The following is a 20,612-nucleotide window of genomic DNA, read 5'->3' as shown; positions in this document are numbered from 1 at the left end:
GGCATCTACTAATGACATTTGTTGAGCTGCTATTTAAGCTAATTGTCAGTCATTCTGGATTGATCCGTGCTCAAGGGCTGATTTTGGCATAACGATGTTCTTAAACAGGTCTGTTCCTTCGAAATTGTTGTATACATAGATTCAGGAGTCTTAGCAATAATTATAGGATTATTTACTGTGGTACGACTCCGTGTTTAGAGAAAAGCTATGCAAACAAGGCTTATACCTGTAATAGGTTAGGGATGGGATGAGGAATGGAGATAAGGTCATTTCTAGATTACTTATCTAGCAATCGTCATTAATATCGGTCTTTATTCCTCTTCTCAATCTTTGCGTTCCCTCCCTTCTTCCTGAAGCTTTTTCAACAGGGGAGTGGGTTTAATTTGGATTAGGAGTTTGCTTCGTTTATATTCGTGAGAAGGGTGGTCCTGCACAAATAATGCAAAGTTAAAAAAAGGTGCTTGATAGAGGGTGCTGGTTCACACCAGATAGAGCCTCTTTGTATTCTCTAAGTAGTGGGGCGAGAAATGGAGAATTCGAGTATTTCAGATTACTGGTTAGTAATCAAAGCACTATCAACTAATTCACTAGGTGTGGTAATTTCATACCTGGTAAATTGTGCAGCTGGCCTATTGATATTTAACAGGTGTGGAATAACGACCCAAGATTGTGCAACTATTGAAACAAGCCCATGGATGTGTATTTATGTTCAGTGTAAAAAATGTGCACAGTCTGCTGCCTTATAAGGCTCCAGTTACGTTTCTTTCTTCGTCCTCATCACATCCAAGTTTCTGTAATTTCAGTGGAACCCAAATCACACGTCATTGCTCTACAAATCTCACCTTATGTTTCAGAGCCTACTGCTACAATACAAATGTTCACTGTACAGTGGCCTGCAGCCTTTTGGTGCTAAAATCTCCCCTTCAAAACGTTCCTAAAAATACTATATTTGTAAATGTTTGTTGGACCTGGCCCTTTTTGCAGGTTCATCCCCAAACTTATTACCTTCCGCCTCCTACTTTATGCTGAATTCATTTGTATTGTCTTAGGACTCTGTGCACTTTACCAATGCTAACAAGCGCTAGAGTGCTTGTTCTCGCTCCTTAAATTTTTTAACATTGGCTATACCCAATTAGCATATTTAATTTACTTATAAGTCCCAAGTGAAGTACACTACCTGTGCCTAGGGTCTGCAAATTAAATTCTGCTAATGGACCTGCAGCACTGGTTGTGCCACCCACTTAAGTAGCCCTTTAAACATGTCTCAGCCTGCCATTACAGAGCCTTTGTGTGTAGTTTTAACCTCCCATGTCTACTTAGGAAAATAATGTTGTATTAGAAAAGTGTGCTAATGTGCGGTGCAAAGGTGTACTTGAAAAAGCAGCATGTTATTTTTCCCACAACAAGGGAAATCCATTGTTTTCTGCAGGTAGTCTTCAAAACTGTTCACATTACTGCAGAAAATGTAAAAATTCCTATTTGTAGAACATTGCAGTACATTCGAAATGACAGATTTTGGTTGTAGATGAGGTTTGGAACTTTTAAACACTTACAGTTTTATTTTTCTTAAAATGCCCTGCAGTTTTCCATTATATGTGGTGGCAGAAGTAATTAATGTAACAGAATAATCCAGGGTGCCTTCACCACTATGGCCAGCAACAGCAGGCCTGTCCAGCAAGTGTTAAGGAGATCTGGATGCAGTCTAGATTTTCCGAATGCATCCATAAGATACATGTATCTATACAAAGCTGCAATTGACAAACTCCAAGTGGCAGCCACTTGTCAACGGGAGTGGCAGGGATTTAAAAAAATATATATATTTTTTTTATAAAATGTACCTCTATGTTGGGAGAGACGGTTTCAGCTCTTCCTCCGTCCTCCGCAGATTCCCGGAAGCACAAGGCTTCCAGACTCCCCTCCAGTCACGACGCGGCTGTCAACAGCATGACAGCAGTGTTGTGATTGGTCTGAGCACCCTGCTTCGGCGTTCAGACAGAGATTGGGGCCCTGTGCACTTTCTCCTCCTAGCTGTTCAATACCGCTGGATGGAGAAATGCAAAGTCTGCATGACTGTTTGGCCGGCAGAACACGGTTGGCCAAAGTCTCATGCGCACTTATGTACTTATGTGCACTCACCACTCTGTCACCAGCCCTCCTTCTCCTCTGGCCCCACCCTGCTCTAACCTGGCTACCCGAGGAAAAACAAAATGATAAATAACGTTACGTTATAATCATTTTCTTTTTAACTTTCGTCCACTGCAGGAAGCAGAGCCGCCGCTGAAAACTCCCACAAAATTTGAGGGTGCTTTGTACTTCTTTCCACCCTGAAAGTAAAGTTAATCCTGTCCCTTTCTGCTGTACATCTCTGACCATTTGCTTAATGGCGAAAGGCCAGATCAGAGCTCAGAAATTCCCACTCCTCTTTGGAGTTTCCGGTTGTTCACAAACTTTCACAGCAAACCAAGCCTTGATTCTTTCACTTTCCACCCATTTGCGTGAGTGGTTACAAATGCATAATTGTATGCGGCCAAAATATACATTTAAGCCATGGTAAACCTATTTATCCCCGTCAGATTTTCTTTTGTAGGTACCTAAAAGGAATAAATGGACCCATTTCAGCTGAAAACGGCTGTTAATCTGGCCTATTGAATCTAAATGAAAATGGTTTACATAGTGGTTATCCTGAAAACATGATATGGATCTGGCACGCTTGCATTAGTTTTGGATCTTAGGCCATAATGTTGTTTTTAACAGTGCGACGGTCCAACAGATTGTCCTCCTGTGCTTGAGGACTTTGTCGCAATGATCTTAGAAATTCATTGTAAATTCCATTTGGCCATGACCACCCTGGAGATGTTGTAGGCATCCCATACATGTTCCAATTTTAGTGAATAATTTAAAAGACAAGTGTAAATCTCTGAAAATTGTGTTTCTGAAGGTCGACTGGATGACCAAATGTCTTTATAGTATTGAAACTAACAATGAGTTCCTGTGTTTTTCTATTAGTAACTGTTTTTCTCTCTTATGTGTCCAGACCGCGGCCATCAGCTATGACTACGTGTTCACCCTCAGAAATGTCCCAGGTGGATCCTTGGAGTACAACAACCTCAAATCCCAGGTGAGTAATCTAGGAGGTGCACCACAAACAACATTAGAATTGTTTACATGTGCCACCTGCGTTTTTTTTTTTTTTTTTTTTTTTACCGACATGGCCAGTATTTTTATGTTCCAGCTAGTACATAAATTAGGAAAATCACCTAAATGTGGTAATTTCCCCCCTTATCAGTACGTACTTTAAACAGTAAACTAAGAAGTCACTGCAAATGTATTCTACAGCTGCCTTATTGTTCCCTGGCTAAACATTTAAATGAACAAAGACAGACAAGGTATGTAAAAACGGATACTGAAGATTTTATATAAAGTTCTTTTTAAATATTATGTTAAGCTCATTGCAAAGTCTTAAAACGTGAACAAATGGCTGGTATTTTTTCTTTGAAACGTGGCAACCTTATTTGTGGTGTGTTGGTCCAGTTGACACAATTAAAATGAACTACCACTGCAGTCGCCAGAATGCAGTGATGTATAAAATCCAAACCCCAAACTGTACAAGTTGTGTCCCAATGACAAGGCGTCATCTGGTCACCCTAGTGTGCAAGGAAGACAACCCACCCCCAAATCTAGGCTTTAAATAAAGAGCCCTCTTTATAAAAACACCGTAGCAATTCTGGATAAACAAAACACATATTTATTTATGCAGTTATTTTCTTTGTGTTAAATTCTTCATCAATCATAGTATATCACATCAGTACAAAACAATGCAACAAACATTCTCAATATAATGCATCAACAGAGAACTCACCCTCCCTTACACCCTAATATAAATCTCACTCACCAGTACTAAGCATACCATTCATACCTTACACACGCTCTAATCCATAAAAATATGTGGTACCATATTACCCAGAACTGTCATAGCATATTTAAATAAAAAAATAGATTGTATCAGGAGGAAATAGCAGATTCGAATAACAGTAAACCAGCATAAATTGTTTGGCCTAGTTGAGGGTAGTAAATCCCTGTTCAACAGCCCTCAATACAATACATATAGTTATTGCTTCACTTACATCTGTATTAATCCAATCCAGCCCAGAAAGGTTATTGTAATGGTGCTGACTCATGTTTCGGTGCAGTGTGGCCAACAGACCACACACATTCTTCAGGGCACATACAGATGGACCAACATTTTGTAAAAATCAATGGCGGGATAGAAGAGGGCAGCCGTCCCGCCGGTTCTTAAAAATAAAATCAATTGAAGTCCTGATTATTGCAGTTCTCTGAACAGTCAATCCACAGTCTGTATATGTAATACAACAGAGGCTTTCTCAGATCTTCAAAATTGTGTTTCTAACAAGAATGTTATAAAAAGCACAAAATCTGATGGCAGGACAAGTAGAGGACTGGATAAGATTCACTTCTGAGAACTCCTGACTAAAGTGCATATGGAGACTGAAAAGATGTGTCCTGGTGAAACACACGCTTATGCCGGAATCATCTGGTCATGATAATCCTAATGATGCACACAATGCATTTTATCCCTCCACAGTTTGCGCTGCTGAGCTTCACAGCTTCAGTAGGTAGTGTGAGCTCCCTTGCACTGCCTGCCATTGGTCATGTTGCTTAATGCAGTGCACACGGTTTGTCTGGTTTCTCCTATTATGGGTTTCTCCTTTGAATCACCCCGTCCTCCTCGCAGTATACATAGAATGTTGGCCTTACTAATAGAGTACACCATTATCTGAAAAGATCTCTGCTGATTTTGCTTGTTTTCATGGTGTTAAACTCCTTACCTCTGGCCGTGTAGGAAATGGGGGAATCCTGCTGGATCCCAGTTTCAGCAACTATTTCTGATATAGATTTGGGATCCCGGTGATTCAGGGAAAAAATCTGAATCTCTCTTGGTGTAATTTCCTGAAAAGGGACACAAATTAGCAGTGCCTGAATGTTGTCTGCTTGTTCGGAGAAGCAACCTCCAGGAGATGATGGGACTTCATTTTATTTCCAGCTGGATACAAAGGAAAGGCCTGAAGTAAGGGGCTATCAGCCCTTCTTTTAGTCGGGTATCATCCTGTCGGGGAGTTTTCTGAACATAACACCTAGATGCCAATGCATTGGAAGGAAACAAAGGTAGGCAGCTTATCACTACACAAGTACTTAAGAGAACCTATGATTTGGAGGGAGGTTTTTGACTTTGTTCAACCCCCATGTAACAGATCTGCGTGGCTTGGAAGAATGTCAGGCGTATTTGTGTGCTTTAATAATTACACAAATTATGATATACGTGGCACTTTTTTATGTATTTTTTTATAGCACTCCTCATCCTGTTGTAGATTGACAGAGCACTTTACATCTCTCTCACACACACAGTAAATCATAGAAGTGTGTAAATCAGTACAGGAAATATTACATAATAAAACGAGGGTAATAAGGTGCAGGAGTGACATATCGTCCATACTTGTAGACTTATAGGTTAAGAGTGCATGGTCGGAAGAAACACGACACCAAAGTTTAAACGTAATGCAGTGATTGGGGTTGTTTATATTAACAACCTAATTACTACTCAAAGGAGCCCTTCTTTGCAAAGTTAGAATGAAAACAGATAGAGGAAAAAAAGACAGTAATGATCTAAACCCATGACCTAGAGTTTGCATATAGCTCCTTGATGTCTGTTCATAGCTCACTGTGACATGCATGAAAACTGCAGTTTGTTAAATGGAAGTAGCAAAAGAAACTGTCAAAAAGAGTACCCCACTTATTTATATACATAACATTTTGGTCTGCCTGTTACACAAAGTGCTTTGCAGAAGGTACATTAACCCTCTTTTCTACTTTGTGTCAAAATTGTGACTGAACAAAACACAGAACTCTCTTGAAACTTCATTAGCCATCAGAGTTATTATGTTACTTATATTAGCCTTATTGCCTGAAAATTGCAGCGCAGACAAAGATTTCTGCCCCAGGTGTCTGTACTCAGTAAGATAATTCAAAATGCAGCTTCTTTGTGGTCAATTAAGTAAGATAGAACGATTTACCATCACATATGTCCTCGTTGCCAATTTCTTTGCGGCAGATTTATTTTTGAAATAAATGTATATGTTGACTATCGGACTCCCTTTTCATAACTCTGCCCTTTGTAATTCCACCCTTGGTGAGTTTGCCTCTCTCTCACGCCTTTGCGCCAAATGAATGTTTTCCGGCATCAGTATTTTCCAATTCCAACAGAACTTGTTGGCTTTCGAGACTGAACCATGTCACGGCGTTATTCACACAGTCGCCGTTAGGTGGCAGTAAACTGCTGTATTTGTCGCTTGGTCATTGACCAGACCTGCACTAGATTTTCGGGTATTCAGTTCTACTAAATCCCGAGCATGGAGATCTAGGCAAAATGTCTTATTTACTCTCTTATCTCAAAGGAGGCTGGTAGTAGGAACGAAGCCGCAGACTTGTGATGTGAATAAGGAACAGAAGAAATTTTACTTTCCGGTAAATTTTTAGCCGCCTGGATTCTAGAAAGCCTGACGGCCTCATTTGAGTCCTCATTACAACTTTCCTGAAAGACCGATTCGGGTGGAAACCCGATTGCAAATTTCGCTACAAAACCTGTTTTTTCACCAGCCTCTGAAAACGAGAGAGAACATATCCGGGGCTGCATGCACAGAGTGGATTAATATCTTGAATAAAGGTACAACGTGCTGAAATCAATGAACAAACGCCCGTTTCCGTGGTAAGTCATAATGGCAAGGGTCATTATTATCTCAGTTGTTATACCTGCGGAACTCGTAATGAGCCCGGCTGCCCCACATTCTTCAAAAAAGGTGTGTAGTAATTCATTTTTCCAACACAAATTTCGCCAGGTATGATATTACTGTATTTATGTAGTGCTTCATAATCCAGTGTGAGATGCGAGAGTGCCTATTAGGAGCTGTACACCCTGGGGTAGTTAGTACCTGGTTATCAATGTGTTGCCTAGAGATGGTAGTTTTAAGCTGGCAGCTAAGGTTAGCCCTGCAGGGCGTGTGTCATGACACTCTAGTCTTGTAGTTGCAATCAACTTTGAGTACAAATTCCAGTAGACAGGTAAGACATTGAGGGCCCATGGCTCGAGGTTATTGAGCAGTGAAAAGAAGGGGGTAGACCATGATCTCTCAGGATGGACTGTGTTACAGTCATCCTTAAGAACACTGTGACTACTGTGTGAAGGTCGGGACTTGCGGGGATGGACTAGAGCCCGACAAGACCCACAGTGTGCGGCAGATCTCTTCATCCCTTGTGTGCATGTCTATTTTGGACTAGAGTCGTTGACTAAGATCGGATGTGTACGGTGTAAAGTATGGAATAAGGAGTCCTGCCAATGCTTAGCCTGGTGGGATGGAATTTAGGACTGCACAACATGTGTCTTTATTATGTCACCTATATTGCTGATAGTAAGATGAGAAGCCATACATTGCTCAGGACCATTAAGATTGACCATGGTAGGACCATTAGCGTGTATGACTCGTGTATTGCCAACTCTGATTAAAGATTGCTGTGCTGGACTTATAGATCCAGCGTCTCCCAGTTAGTTTGAAAGCCAGCGATATCTGTCTCGCACTGAATATGGTCAGCTTGGTGAGATATCATGTATAGGTTTCATCTAATTGTTCCTTTTCTTTAACGGAATCTTCAGAATGGATCGTGTCAAGTTGGATCCTCTAGGGCCTTGTACACTGTAGTGATCGGATTACAAATTGATACCTGCAGCGTGGGTCCAGTGGTCTGAGTTTTACCTCCCAAGTAGCCACATTTTTATTCCCTTCCTGAGCATTAGATGTTCTTGTATATTTCATGATTTGCCTGGTATGCGATTCCAGAGATTTGCCTCCTGTCAAAAGAAGACCGATACCACTTTGATCTTTTAGTTGTGGAAAGGTACATTCATCTGAGGTGCTTCTCCTGGCCATATTGTCCTGGCTTGAGATTCTCGTTTGTGCTTCAGTTGTAGGAAATGTGGATGTTAAATTGAAGTTAATCCACAGACCAGGAAGATATTTAACGGGCTTTATTCCATAAAAAAGATTCCTCTTCAAGTAACGTCCCAGCCTCTCCTTTTCATCTCCACAACGTCCTCTGCTCGTGCTCACAGCTCGCGCTCACAGCTCTCCCCCTCTATTCTAAGAACCTCTCCAGATTCTAACTCACGGCTATTAGGATATAACACATCTCTCCCCTTTCATTGATGACCAAATAACAGTATGAGTAAAGAAAAAATACTAAAAACTTTAAGATAACAATCACTACATATATACTGAAACATTTCAAAAAATATAAGAGAAACAAAAAGCTAGCATATATATATATATATATATATATATATATATATATATATATATATATATATATTTTTTTTTTTTTACATCCTCACATAGTTTCTTAAGTGGGAAGGAGTCCTGATATTTCTCCTCGGTCTCATACACTTCCTCACATCCATAGTGTTTGAATTCCACTCCTTTGGTCCTTTTAAAATATAGTCTTTTAAATGTGGAGGTATCTTGATGTTCCTCTCAGATCTTCTTAGTCTCATCTCATCAGCAGAACGAGAGATTTCATCTTGCGGTCCCTCCAGAGTTTCCAAATTCGCAGTGTTACTGTGAAGCTTAACAATTCTATTCAAATTCCAAATTCGACCGTCACTAAGTTTTACAGCATTAGTGAAAAGTTTCACAACCTCCATTGGAGAGGAAAGTTTCTTTCCACAACCTCTCAAAACTGGATTCTTGACCATAACCCAATCACCAACATTTACAACAGTTTTCTTCACCGAGTTCTTCTTATCAAAGTTACATTTACTCATCAAAGATTTCTCCCGTTCCCTGACTTTCCACCCTTCATCAATAAACTTCTTTCCTTTTACCTCTAAAAACTCATTAACCCAATTCGGTTCAAGAATAGTATTCCGTCGTCTCCCACGAAATAAGACAAAAGGAGTTTGACCTGTGGTTGAATGGGGAGTATGCCTATATACAGCCACCTTTTTCATTACTTCCTGTTTCCAATTTAGATGATTGTCTTTGGCTAATGTAATAGTTTCCTTTAAAACTCGATTGAATCTCTCAATTAAACCATTACACTCAGGGTGATATAACGCACACAATTTATGTCTTATTCCACACCCTTTAAGAAATCTCTCCATCTCTCTTGAAATCAATTGTACACCATTATCAGTAAGAAGAGTGGAAGGAATACCCTCTCTACTAATGAGGTTTGTGAGGAATTCTATCACTTTCCGAGTTTCTATTCCCCTGGTAAAACAAACTTCAGGCCATCTAGAATACATGTCCATGATCACGGACCTATTCAGCTGACCCTTCGCTGTATATAGGACCTAAAATATCCAAAGCTATATCTTCCCATGGTCCTATCGGTTTGTCCCTTATAATCATAGGTTGAACCTTAGGCTTCATAGCCTTTTCACTAAGAGCGCACTGAACACACTCACGAACCACCCTCTCAACATGAGTATCCATACCAGGCCACCAATACGATGAACGCAATCTCTCCTTTGTTTTGGTTATCCCCATGTGACTTTTATGTGCATGATCTATCAGTAGCCCTCTCACACTAGAGGGTGGTATCAACCTCATCCCTCTAAGTAACAAATCCCGATCAACAGCTAGTTGATCTCTCACACTCCAGAACTCTCTGCACTCTGTACTACATTGACTTTTACTATTCCATCCAGACTGCAGCAAATTTACCAATTCTTGTAACACTCTGTCAGACTTAGTATCCTCACGCCACTTTTCCTCAGCTATAATTTCAAAACTCACCTCACATACTCTATCAAATTGTTCACAATCTTCTACTTCATCAAAATTTAACAAGTTCGGTGATACTAGTCTGGATAACACATCCGCTGAGTAATTGTCAGATCCAGGAACATGCTCCACAACATAATCATATTCCTGCAAAGCTACAATCCATTTAGTAATCCTGCTCGAGACAGTATCAATACCTTTAGATTTAAAAACCTCACACAAAGGTTTATGGTCAGTTTTAACTACAAAAGATCTTCCCCACAAAAACTTTTTAAGTTTCCTAACTGCCCAGTAAACCGCAAGAGCCTCTCTCTCTATTACAGAGTACTTAGTCTCAGTTTCTTTCAAACTCCTGGAGATGAAAGCAATTGTGTTCTCTGAACTACAAATACCCTTATGTAGAACCGCACCTAACCCCTTCCCACTGGCATCCGTTGTGAGAATCGACTGTAAATCAGGATCAAAATTCTTTAGTTTGGGGGCATTGCATAAGCAATTCTTGAACTCCTTCTCACACTCTTCACTCCATATGAACTCTTTCCCTTTCTTCAACAGAAGTCTCATATTATAACAAGAACTAGCAAAATCCTTAATGAATTTGTTATAATATTCCGCCATACCCAGAAATCTCATCAACTCCTCTTTGGAAGTTGGAGAAGCCAAGCTCGAAATTGTGTCAACAAGATCTTTCTTAGGAAATAAACCACCTCCAGTAATAGTGTGCCCTAGATAGTCAATATGCTTAACTGCAAACTTGCATTTCTCTGCTTTAATAGTTAAACCATTTTCCGAAATCTTCGATAAAACTTTTCTAAGAGTGTCATTATGATCAACATTGTCTTTGCCATAGATCAGAATGTCATCTTGATAGACACACACACCATTAATCCCTCGCAAAATTAGTTCCATAGCCCTCTGAAACACTGATGCAGCAGAGATTAGACCAAAAGGTAGACGAATAAACCTGAAGGTGCCAAAAGGTGTAACAAAGGCCGTTAAATTCCTAGACGATTCATCCAATATTATCTGATGATATGCCGAGGTTAAATCTACAGTAGAGAAAACTTTAGCACCTGACACCATAGTTAATAATTCAGATATGTTGGGAAGTGGATATCTGTCTACCATTACACATTTATTAAGTTTTCGCAGATCAACACAAAGTCTGATATTGCCATTAGCCTTCTTAGCTATGACTATGGGAGACAACCATTCTGTACCCTCCACTTCTTCAATTATACCTTGATCTTCTAATTTTTTAAGTTCCGATCGTAACTCATCCCTCACCGCAAAGGGAACATTCCGCACTTTGCTACAGAACGGTACAGCACCTGGAAGCAATTTAATTTTATGAGAGTATCCTTTCATGCATCCTATATTCCCACAGAAAACATTGGGAAATTCTTTATGTAAATTCTCAGTGAGATCACTGATGGTTAATACACTCTCACCATCTAAATCCTGTATTGGTTTTACTATAATGGGAGGTGAATTATTGGGGTCAAGCATCACCCCAAGATCTTTCTGATGCCACCAACTTATGATGCTATCACCTCTCTTTGAAACATAGACTTTCCCTGAAGTGAAACGATTGTCATATTCAATCAACCCAACAAAATAACCATGTAAGTCAATGGGCTCACCACCATATCCACAAGGCTTAATATCGGGTTTTAAAAGATTAACCTTACCCTTTAACTCATCTTGATAAAACATATTAGAAACTATGGAAATCTTTGCGCCAGAATCAAAAAGCACTTTGGTTCTTTTTCCCTCTTCAGTGATATAATCCAGAGGGCCACACAAGCGGTCATTAGAAACTTGAAGTACAATTTGACCACAAGCAAAGTCAGACTCATCATTGTTGACATGAGAATTATCATCAATCACACTCACCGACTGCTTTGTCTTTTTAATATTACACACAACCGAAAAGTGACCTTTCTTTTTGCAATACAAACAAAAGCTGTTAACGGCTGGACAAAGTTTACTATTTGCAAGATGGCCTCCTCTCCCACATCTAAAACATTTCTTTCCATTATTATTGGAGAACATTCCTTTGCTAGAAGGCTGAGACACTTTGAACTTATTATTACTTCCAACCACATTCACTTCCTTTGGGTCACAGCGTTTCACCACCTCTACACACTTAAGAGAGTGCTCAATTCTCTTGGCTAATGATAAAACTTGATCAATATGAGGATCATCTAAAAGCCATAATTCATCTCTTACTTTATCGATATTGCACCCTAGCATGAATTGATCACGGATCCTCTCTTCCAACGTTGACCCAAACTTACAAGATGAGGACAAACGCCTTAACTCTGTAACATAATTTTCAACAGTTTCCCCTTCAGCTTGTTGACGTTTTCCAAAATAGTACCTCTCTAAAATTGTGCTAACTTTAGGAAGATAATGTAAATCCAGTTTCCTAATGCATACCTCATATTCACTTAAATTAATTGCTTCATTGTCCGGAAGATCAGGAAGATGGTCAAAAACTTCTTGACCTTCCGTCCCCAAACTATGAAGAAGTAGAGCAGTTCTTCTTTCATTGCTCAACGAGGTACCACACACTCTGGAGTATCTCTCGAAAACCTTTTTCCACTTTGCCCATTTGATTGGGGGTTCACCAGGAGTGGAAAGAAAGAAAGGTGGGGAGGAAACATTCTGCATTTTTAGTATGCAAGATATACTGCAGTACACCAGTACTTAATGATATTTAAATATTAAAATACAGTGAGAAAAAAAAAATAGTGTAAAACAAACTTAATAACATGTGAGCATATAAGTAAAAAACAACACATTACACTACATTGTGTGAAATGAACCTAGAACCTACATTTAGACTAATTTTGAAAGAAGCATAAATAAATTCTTAGAGAAAACTTAAAGATATGATATTAACAACACAACAGTGTCTGTAGGAAATTAAAAGTCAAAACAGCCGCAAAAAAAATACTTTTTTTTTTTTTAAACTACTTTTTTCAAGTAGTAACAGTGTCACTCGGAAGTAATATAAACATCTCTCGTAACAGTTCCTTTGAAATTGAGAGCACAGTGAAAATTGAGAGCCGGCGTGATAATGGCGTCTCTCGGTTGCTAGGAGATAGCGCGTAAACAGCAGAAATGGTGTCTCTCAGTTGCTAGGAGAGCAACATTAATGTCACATAGACAGGAAAAAAAATGATGTTTCATAAAACAAATAAAAAAAAAATATAGAAATCACGTTATCTAGAAGAATGCCAATGAGAGTGGCAACAGCATCACGAGAAACACGATCCAAATTTAGCCCAAAACTGCTCCATTGTGCTGAAACCAATGAAGGAATGTCCTGAAGAAAAAAAAAACATACAATCCGCCCGGAGTATCGAAATCCGACACAGTGTATTCTTGTCTTGGCAGAATGCCAAAAATAGCGGTGATGAAAGAAAACGAACCGCTGTTGCCAAAATCCGGAGTTGAGACGTTACTGGAATTATAAACACGCAGGGTCAGCCACCTTCGTCGCCAGTGTTAAATTGAAGTTAATCCACAGACCAGGAAGATATTTAACGGGCTTTATTCCATAAAAAAGATTCCTCTTCAAGTAACGTCCCAGCCTCTCCTTTTTATCTCCACAACGTCCTCTGCTCGCGCTCACAGCTCGCGCTCACAGCTCTCCCCCTCTATTCTAAGAACCTCTCCAGGTTCTAACTCACGGCTATTAGGATATAACAGTGGACCTGTCCTTGAGTGTTGCTGTGAACAATGCAGAGTGCCTTGAAGGCCAAATGTCTTGGTATAGGCAGCTAGTGTGTGTGGAAGATTGGTGTTGTGTTCTCCTTTGCATCCACTGTCCTGAATCTTTTGTAATTTATGCACAGGAAAGCAAGCTCAGCCCATTTATATGCTGTTAGCATAATCAAGTGTTGATATTACAAGGGTAAGTATGGCCTGTCTCTCTTGCTACCCTGGATAAGGGAAGGTACGTCCCAGTGCTCTCATTGTTTATCAGGAGTTCTATGTGATTTCTTTAACATGTAGGATCAGTAATGGTTCAGACTTAATAGACACTGTAAGGTTTCTTACTTCTTTTGATGTTGCTGAATGGACATCAAGGTCTTTAGACCATATTGTTTGGGGCTGAGGTTCGAGCCATTGTCCACAGTTCAGGAATTTTTTTTTTTGCAGTGTTGTCACTCATCAGTTGCATGTAAACATTTGTCAATTCAGTACATTCTTAGATCTATTTTCTAAATTTAGGATCCTCTGAGGGTTATCTGAGTAGTTGTAATATTATTTGATCTGATAAGGTGTAGCAATGGGGCTAACTAATGATTAAAGACAAGTGGAGAGATGATTGAAACTTGTGTGATGCTGCTAGGAGGGTTGTGTGAGGACGGAGGTGAATGGAGGCACAACTGCTAGACTTTGCCTGTCTTTATCCCAATAAGAGAATCACTGTAGTATGTTCCAGCACATATCAAGTTTTTCGAGTTTATGTAGCAATACCAAATGGTGGACAATATCGAAAACTGTAGACTGGCCTAACAATAGCAGAACAGCCAGGCCAGTTTTGTCCACAGTTAGCATTATTATCCACCTGGGATGACCTCAAGCCGACTCCATACCTCCACCAGGGCGGAATCTAGATTGTTGGTCTGAAAGTAAATTAATTTCTTCTGTATAGTTTGAAAGCTGGCAGTAGGTTAAGAGGGCCTGTTGGATATTGGTCTGTAAGTGTCAGGTTTGGAATGATCAAGATTCTTTCTCTTGAAAAGTGACTTAGCTAGTGATCATCCCCCCAATCCAGGAAATTTGTCAAGGCATTCCTTGCCACAGATGTAGGGCATGTTTTCAGGAAGATATTTCTAAAGATGTTTGTGGAAACTGGCTGCTTTGGAGTTTGGGTAGGTTTGCTTGTTTTGAATAGGTCGCTAAATTATCTGTTGGAAAGTATCTTGAAGGAGGTAGTGGACTGTTGATTTTGAGAGCCTTTGTTCAGAGGCAACTGGTCCTTTGTGTGTGTGCGTGTGTTTTGATGCTTAATTCCTTAGTTGGTCTTCTAGTTTCTATATTTTGTTAATAGGTTGGTTTGGTATTGCGTTGCAGAAAGCTTGAGATTGTTGTACCAGTACTGGAATGCCTCCTGCCTGTGTAGCTCCTTTGAGGTACATTCTGATTTAGGTAATCACATGCAGCAAGGCTGAACTGTCGTCTTGACTGTAGGGAAACTGAGTTAGATGTGTTCTGACGGAGGATTAACAACCCCATAGCAAGAACCAGGAACAACTTATCACCTTAATATTGGAATTTTAGTTGACGGAAGAGGGTACGTTTGAATCAGGGTTAGGGACACATGACACTGTTCCAGGGGAGAGGGCAGCAAATTCCTACCCAGAAACTAAGAGCCCAAGGCCAGAACCCAGGATCTCCTCCCTCTGTATCTAGAGTGTCAGTACCTCCCCTATCTCATGTTTATCCATGATTGGTGCTCATGCAAAAGGAGCTGGATCTCCAGAAGACCAAGGACTTGGTGGACCAGAAAGCTGGAGATTTTGAGATAGAAAGACTAATGTGAGAGTATGAGTTTGAAACACCAAGAAACTGGGTCTAGGGGGGGTGAAGAGCAATGGTGGGCCCAGACAGAGAGCTAAGGAAATAGAGAAGAGAAGGAAAGAGAGCAGGCTAATAAAAGAGAATCCTCAAAAATGAAAGGTTGTACCTAGAAAAAAATAAATGTGGGCAATGATATAAAATCCAATAACTAGATATGTTAGCATGTAGGAACATAAGACTGCAGTGAACCCTCAAGCCCATGTGCTCCTTTCTAACAAGTTATCGATCTCAAGTGAAGTTGCATAAGTGAAGTTGCATAAGTGTTCTAAGTCTGTGATCACATAAATTAGAATGTCTGAGACAGATGAGTTTGAGGGTGCTGTTTATAAGCTGCATGATGAGGGTAAGATGAGAACTTTACTGAGTGTTTTCACAACAAGCAAGTCATTTCATAGGCTGTGAGTGATATTGAACAACTTTAGAATGACAAAATGAAAGAAGTTGGCATGAGTTTGTCTTGAAGCTAGCTCAATACGGAGCCAACTTCAGTAATTTGAAGTGAGAAGTGACCTCCTGGAAAATGGATGCATTTCGTTAAAACAAATTCGGGCTAGTGGATGAAAGGGAAAGAAGCAAAGAATGTCAACTCTCTGAATAACAAGATGCTTTCTGAGTTGCTCAGGGATTATTGCCCAGCAGATCTCAAGCAGTCCATTGCTGGCCTGAAGGTGAGAAATCTGAAGCAGCTTACTTTGGCTGCTATCCAGTGAATTATGAACATGATTATTATACGGGACAGATATCTCATAGCTCCAGACCCAAGGGTGAACAGGGTTTTCAACCATGAGGTCATAAGTCAGAGAAGAAGGTTCATAGCAATTCCCAAGACACTCATCAAGAAAAGAAAGGTACGGGTAATGGGTTGCATTCTCCCATGATGAAGAATGGGAGTTAAGTTCTCCATGTAGTTACAAGATACCAGGTGTTACAGATGTGAGAGGAAAGCCCACATCAAGGGGATTTCCTGGTGAATGTCCCTGTGCCAGTCCCAGTTCCATCAGCAGCACCCTTGCCACCATTGGCAGTATTATAGAGAGTTGACTGCAGTTGGCAGTGCTAACTGTTGACATCCAGGAGAGAGATCAAGAGCAAAGAAGCACATCCACCCTAGTTCATTATACTTCATTCATGAGACTTTTTGTGGCTGACAGGAGGTGCTGGCCTTGTGCGATACTGCTGCACATAGATTAGTGGTCAGGAGATCCTATTTGTATCCATTAAAGGTGTAAAACATGACAGAGGGACAGGTTTTCCAGTCACCCATGACTTTTGTTAGCCCCTGACCAGGGTGGAAATCAGTTTGAGTCGTAAGAAGACCACAGTGGACATGTGGTTTAGGTACAATATTCAAGCTAGCCTGGCTGATGAGGGGTGATACCCCAAAACTGGTATGCTTGTTTCTGGTCCAGGAAAGACCTGGCCTGGCAGTTCGGGCTGGACTGTTCCCATGGGGAGCAGGGTCAAGACTGATTTGCATATGGCTGGGTCCAAATTGGGGTGGTATGGTGAGCAAAAACACAATGGATTAAACCCCGATCTGTGACTCTGGGTGAATGTTTGATTTGTTCAGCATTCCATCCATCAATTGTTCTTTTTGCTTTTGTCACCCTAAGTGGGAAGGTATGACCAGACATGGGTCCCATGGCCAGTGGCACTGGGGCCCCCCTGCACCGGTTATCTGCCAGCCTATTCATGGCGAAAAAGGCTGGCAGAAAACAGGGTCGTAATCCACAGGGCAGTGCTGTATGATGTGCTGCCCTGACGGATTACAATCTGTGCCACAGCCAGGCCACCGGGATGAGTGATCCTGGCGGAGCTGGCAGTTCGTAATGTGGGAGTCAGACTGCTGTATCACTGGTGATCCTGACCACCACCGCGAGTGTGGCGTTCTGTAGTCCGCCACACTCGTAATAAGGCCCTTAATCTCTCTGGCTGATCTAGGCCTTCTTTCCTTCGGAAGCACTATAGTGCACTTGAAATATTAGGGAGAAGCACCCAGCACTACCTTATCAGAGGAGGGGACCTTGAAGGGGGGTAAATTAATGGGAGAGAGGTGAGACAGGATTGGGGAAGAGCAGTGAAAATCACTTTAGTAGGAAGGAAAAACAGTATTTGGGATGAAAGGAAAAGAAATGAGACATAACACAAGCAAATATAATATCATTTCTGTGAATGTAAAGGGTTTAAATGCCCCCCCAAAATAAAATATGATAATGCAACAGTTAGATGGAATGCAGACAAGCATAGTGTTGTTTTCAAAACACACTTGCTAAAACAGGGTAAAAATGTAGTAACCATTTTGCTTAGCCAGGGTTAGGCATTCAGTGGCCAATATTGCAGTTTTAGAAGTGGTAATAATGTTTTATTGAAACAGTGGACTCAAGAATAAACAAGAAGCACTAGATAAAAGAGGAAGATGGATATTAATTGAAGTAATTAAAGGAGTCCGTCATGTGACTATTGACAAATATTATGGACCAATCGGGGGGGGGGGGAACTGTTTTTTAAGATTAATAATGGTGTTACAACCTTGATTTCAATATGGGAATGTTTTAAAGCTTTTATCTGAGGAATATTAGTCGTAGCACGTTCATTTGAGAAGAGAACAGACGTTTTGGGATGTAGTATACTAGCAAATTAATTAAGCCTAACAATTAATAGCACAGACCCACCCCTTCCACCAAAAATATAGTGAACTTAAAAAAGACTAAAGTGAAAATGCAACATTAACTCTAAAGGGAGTATTAAACAGATAAACTATATAGCAAAAATGTAAGAAGAAGACAATAAAATTATCATATTGCTAACTTGGAAAATCAAAACCAGACAGATTTTTATTGAATGACCTAACTTAAAAATCCAGACACCGCTATTTTGGAAACCAATCCTAACAATATTGCCCCCCTGTTGATATAATTTTATAGACAAATATAGAAGGCAAGAATAGTCTCTAATAAGAAAGAATAGAAAGATCTACTAAAGGAAACAAACTTAACTAAATTGGAAATAGCGACCATGAAATGCTATTACTGCTGTTTACTATACAGGGAGTGCAGAATTATTAGGCAAGTTGTATTTTTGAGGATTAATTTTATTATTGAACAACAACCATGTTCTCAATGAACCCAAAAAACTCATTAATATCAAAGCTGAATATTTTTGGAAGTAGTTTTTAGTTTGTTTTTAGTTTTAGCTATGTTAGCGGGATATCTGTGTGTGCAGGTGACCATTACTGTGCATAATTATTAGGCAACTTGACAAAAAACAAATATATACCCATTTCAATTATTTATTATTACCAGTGAAACCAATATAACATCTCAACATTCACAAATATACATTTCTGACATTCAAAAACAAAACAAAATCAAATCAGTGACCAATATAGCCTCCTTTTTTGCAAGGACACTCAAAAGCCTGCCATCCATGGATTCTGTCAGTGTTTTGATCTGTTCACCATCAACATTGCGTGCAGCAGCAACCACAGCCTCCCAGACACTGTTCAGAGAGGTGTACTGTTTTCCCTCCTTGTAAATCTCACATTTGATGATGGACCACAGGTTCTCAATGGGGTTCAGATCAGGTGAACAAGGAGGCCATGTCATTAGATTTCCTTCTGTTATACCCTTTCTTGCCAGCCACGCTGTGGAGTACTTGGACGCGTGTGATGGAGCATTGTCCTGCATGAAAATCATGTTTTTCTTGAAGGATGCAGACTTCTTCCTGTACCACTGCTTGAAGAAGGTGTCTTCCAGGAACTGGCAGTAGGACTGGGAGTTGAGCTTGACTCCATCCTCAACCCGAACAGGCCCCACTAGCTCATCTTTGATGATACCAGCCCAAACCAGTACTCCACCTCCACCTTGCTGGCGTCTGAGTCGGACTGGAGCTCTCTGCCCTTTACCAATCCAGCCACGGGCCCATCCATCTGGCCCATCAAGACTCACTCTCATTTCATCAGTCCATAAAACCTTAGAAAAATCAGTCTTGAGATATTTCTTGGCCCAGTCTTGACGTTTCAGCTTGTGTGTCTTGTTCAGTGGTGGTCGTCTTTCAGCCTTTCTTACCTTGGCCATGTCTCTGAGTATTGCACACCTTGTGCTTTTGGGCACTCCAGTGATGTTGCAGCTTTAAAATATGGCCAAACTGGTGGCAAGTGGCATCGTGGCAGCTGCACGCTTGACTTTTCTCAGTTCATGGGCAGTTATTTTGCGCCTTGGTTTTTCCACACGCTTCTTGCGACCCTGTTGACTATTTTGAATGAAACGCTTGATTGTTCGATGATCACGCTTCAGAAGCTTTGCAATTTTAAGAGTGCTGCATCCCTCTGCAAGATATCTCACTATTTTTGACTTTTCTGAGCCTGTCAAGTCCTTCTTTTGACCCATTTTGCCAAAGGAAAGGAAGTTGCCTAATAATTATGCACACCTGATATAGGGTGTTGATGTCATTAGACCACACCCCTTCTCATTACAGAGATGCACATCACCTAATATGCTTAATTGGTAGTAGGCTTTCGAGCCTATACAGCTTGGAGTAAGACAACATGCATAAAGAGGATGATGTGGTCAAAATACTCATTTGCCTAATAATTCTGCACTCCCTGTAAGGAGGTGTCACTTGCTCTAAGGTAACACTCTGCTGGGAAAGTTTAAGGGGGAGGGAGTTTTCGAAAAACAACTAATGATTGAGATGCATTTATTTAATAAATGACAAAAAGGCTTAAATTCCCCTTCTCTTTGAAAAATGTAAGTAAAATTCAGCTTTTTTTCCTGAACCTTGAAAAGATGGCGCCAGACGTGGCTCCTACCGACCCATTACTCTTTAAAATGCAGATTATAAAATATACATGAAATTAATTGAATTAAGAATGTCTAGAGTTAATGAGATAGATCGTTATCCCAATCAAACTGGGTTTATCCCAGGATACTTACTCTCTGCTAATACACATAACATGTGGGAAGCAATAGATGATGTTGAAATAAAAGGATGCCAGTTGACAGTTATGTTTTTGACGCAGAAAATCCATTTTATATAGTTGGTTGAACGTTTTTAAAAGCTATCATTGAGGAGGTGGGGTTTACAGCTAATTTTGTACAATTCTTGAAAGTACTATCTATCTATATATATATATATATATATATATATATATATATATAT

General features: G+C 40.2%; 1 protein-coding gene across 2 annotated transcripts in view; it reads left to right on the top strand.

Moving 5' to 3' along the window:
• ADCK1 (aarF domain containing kinase 1) overlaps window positions 1-20,612 on the top strand; it is a 699,440-nt gene that overhangs the window by 97,357 nt on the left and 581,471 nt on the right. For both annotated transcript variants that reach the window (XM_069208397.1, XM_069208398.1), the window contains exon 3: window positions 3,035-3,118. In XM_069208397.1, coding sequence (XP_069064498.1) covers window positions 3,035-3,118 — 84 coding nt within the window. The remainder of the gene's footprint in view (window positions 1-3,034; window positions 3,119-20,612) is intronic.

The sequence above is a fragment of the Pleurodeles waltl genome, chromosome 9, assembly GCF_031143425.1.
Source record: "Pleurodeles waltl isolate 20211129_DDA chromosome 9, aPleWal1.hap1.20221129, whole genome shotgun sequence".
Lineage (NCBI taxonomy): Eukaryota > Metazoa > Chordata > Amphibia > Caudata > Salamandridae > Pleurodeles > Pleurodeles waltl.
The sequence above is the reverse complement of the archived record's forward strand: the minus strand, read 5'-3'. Positions and strand labels throughout refer to the sequence as shown.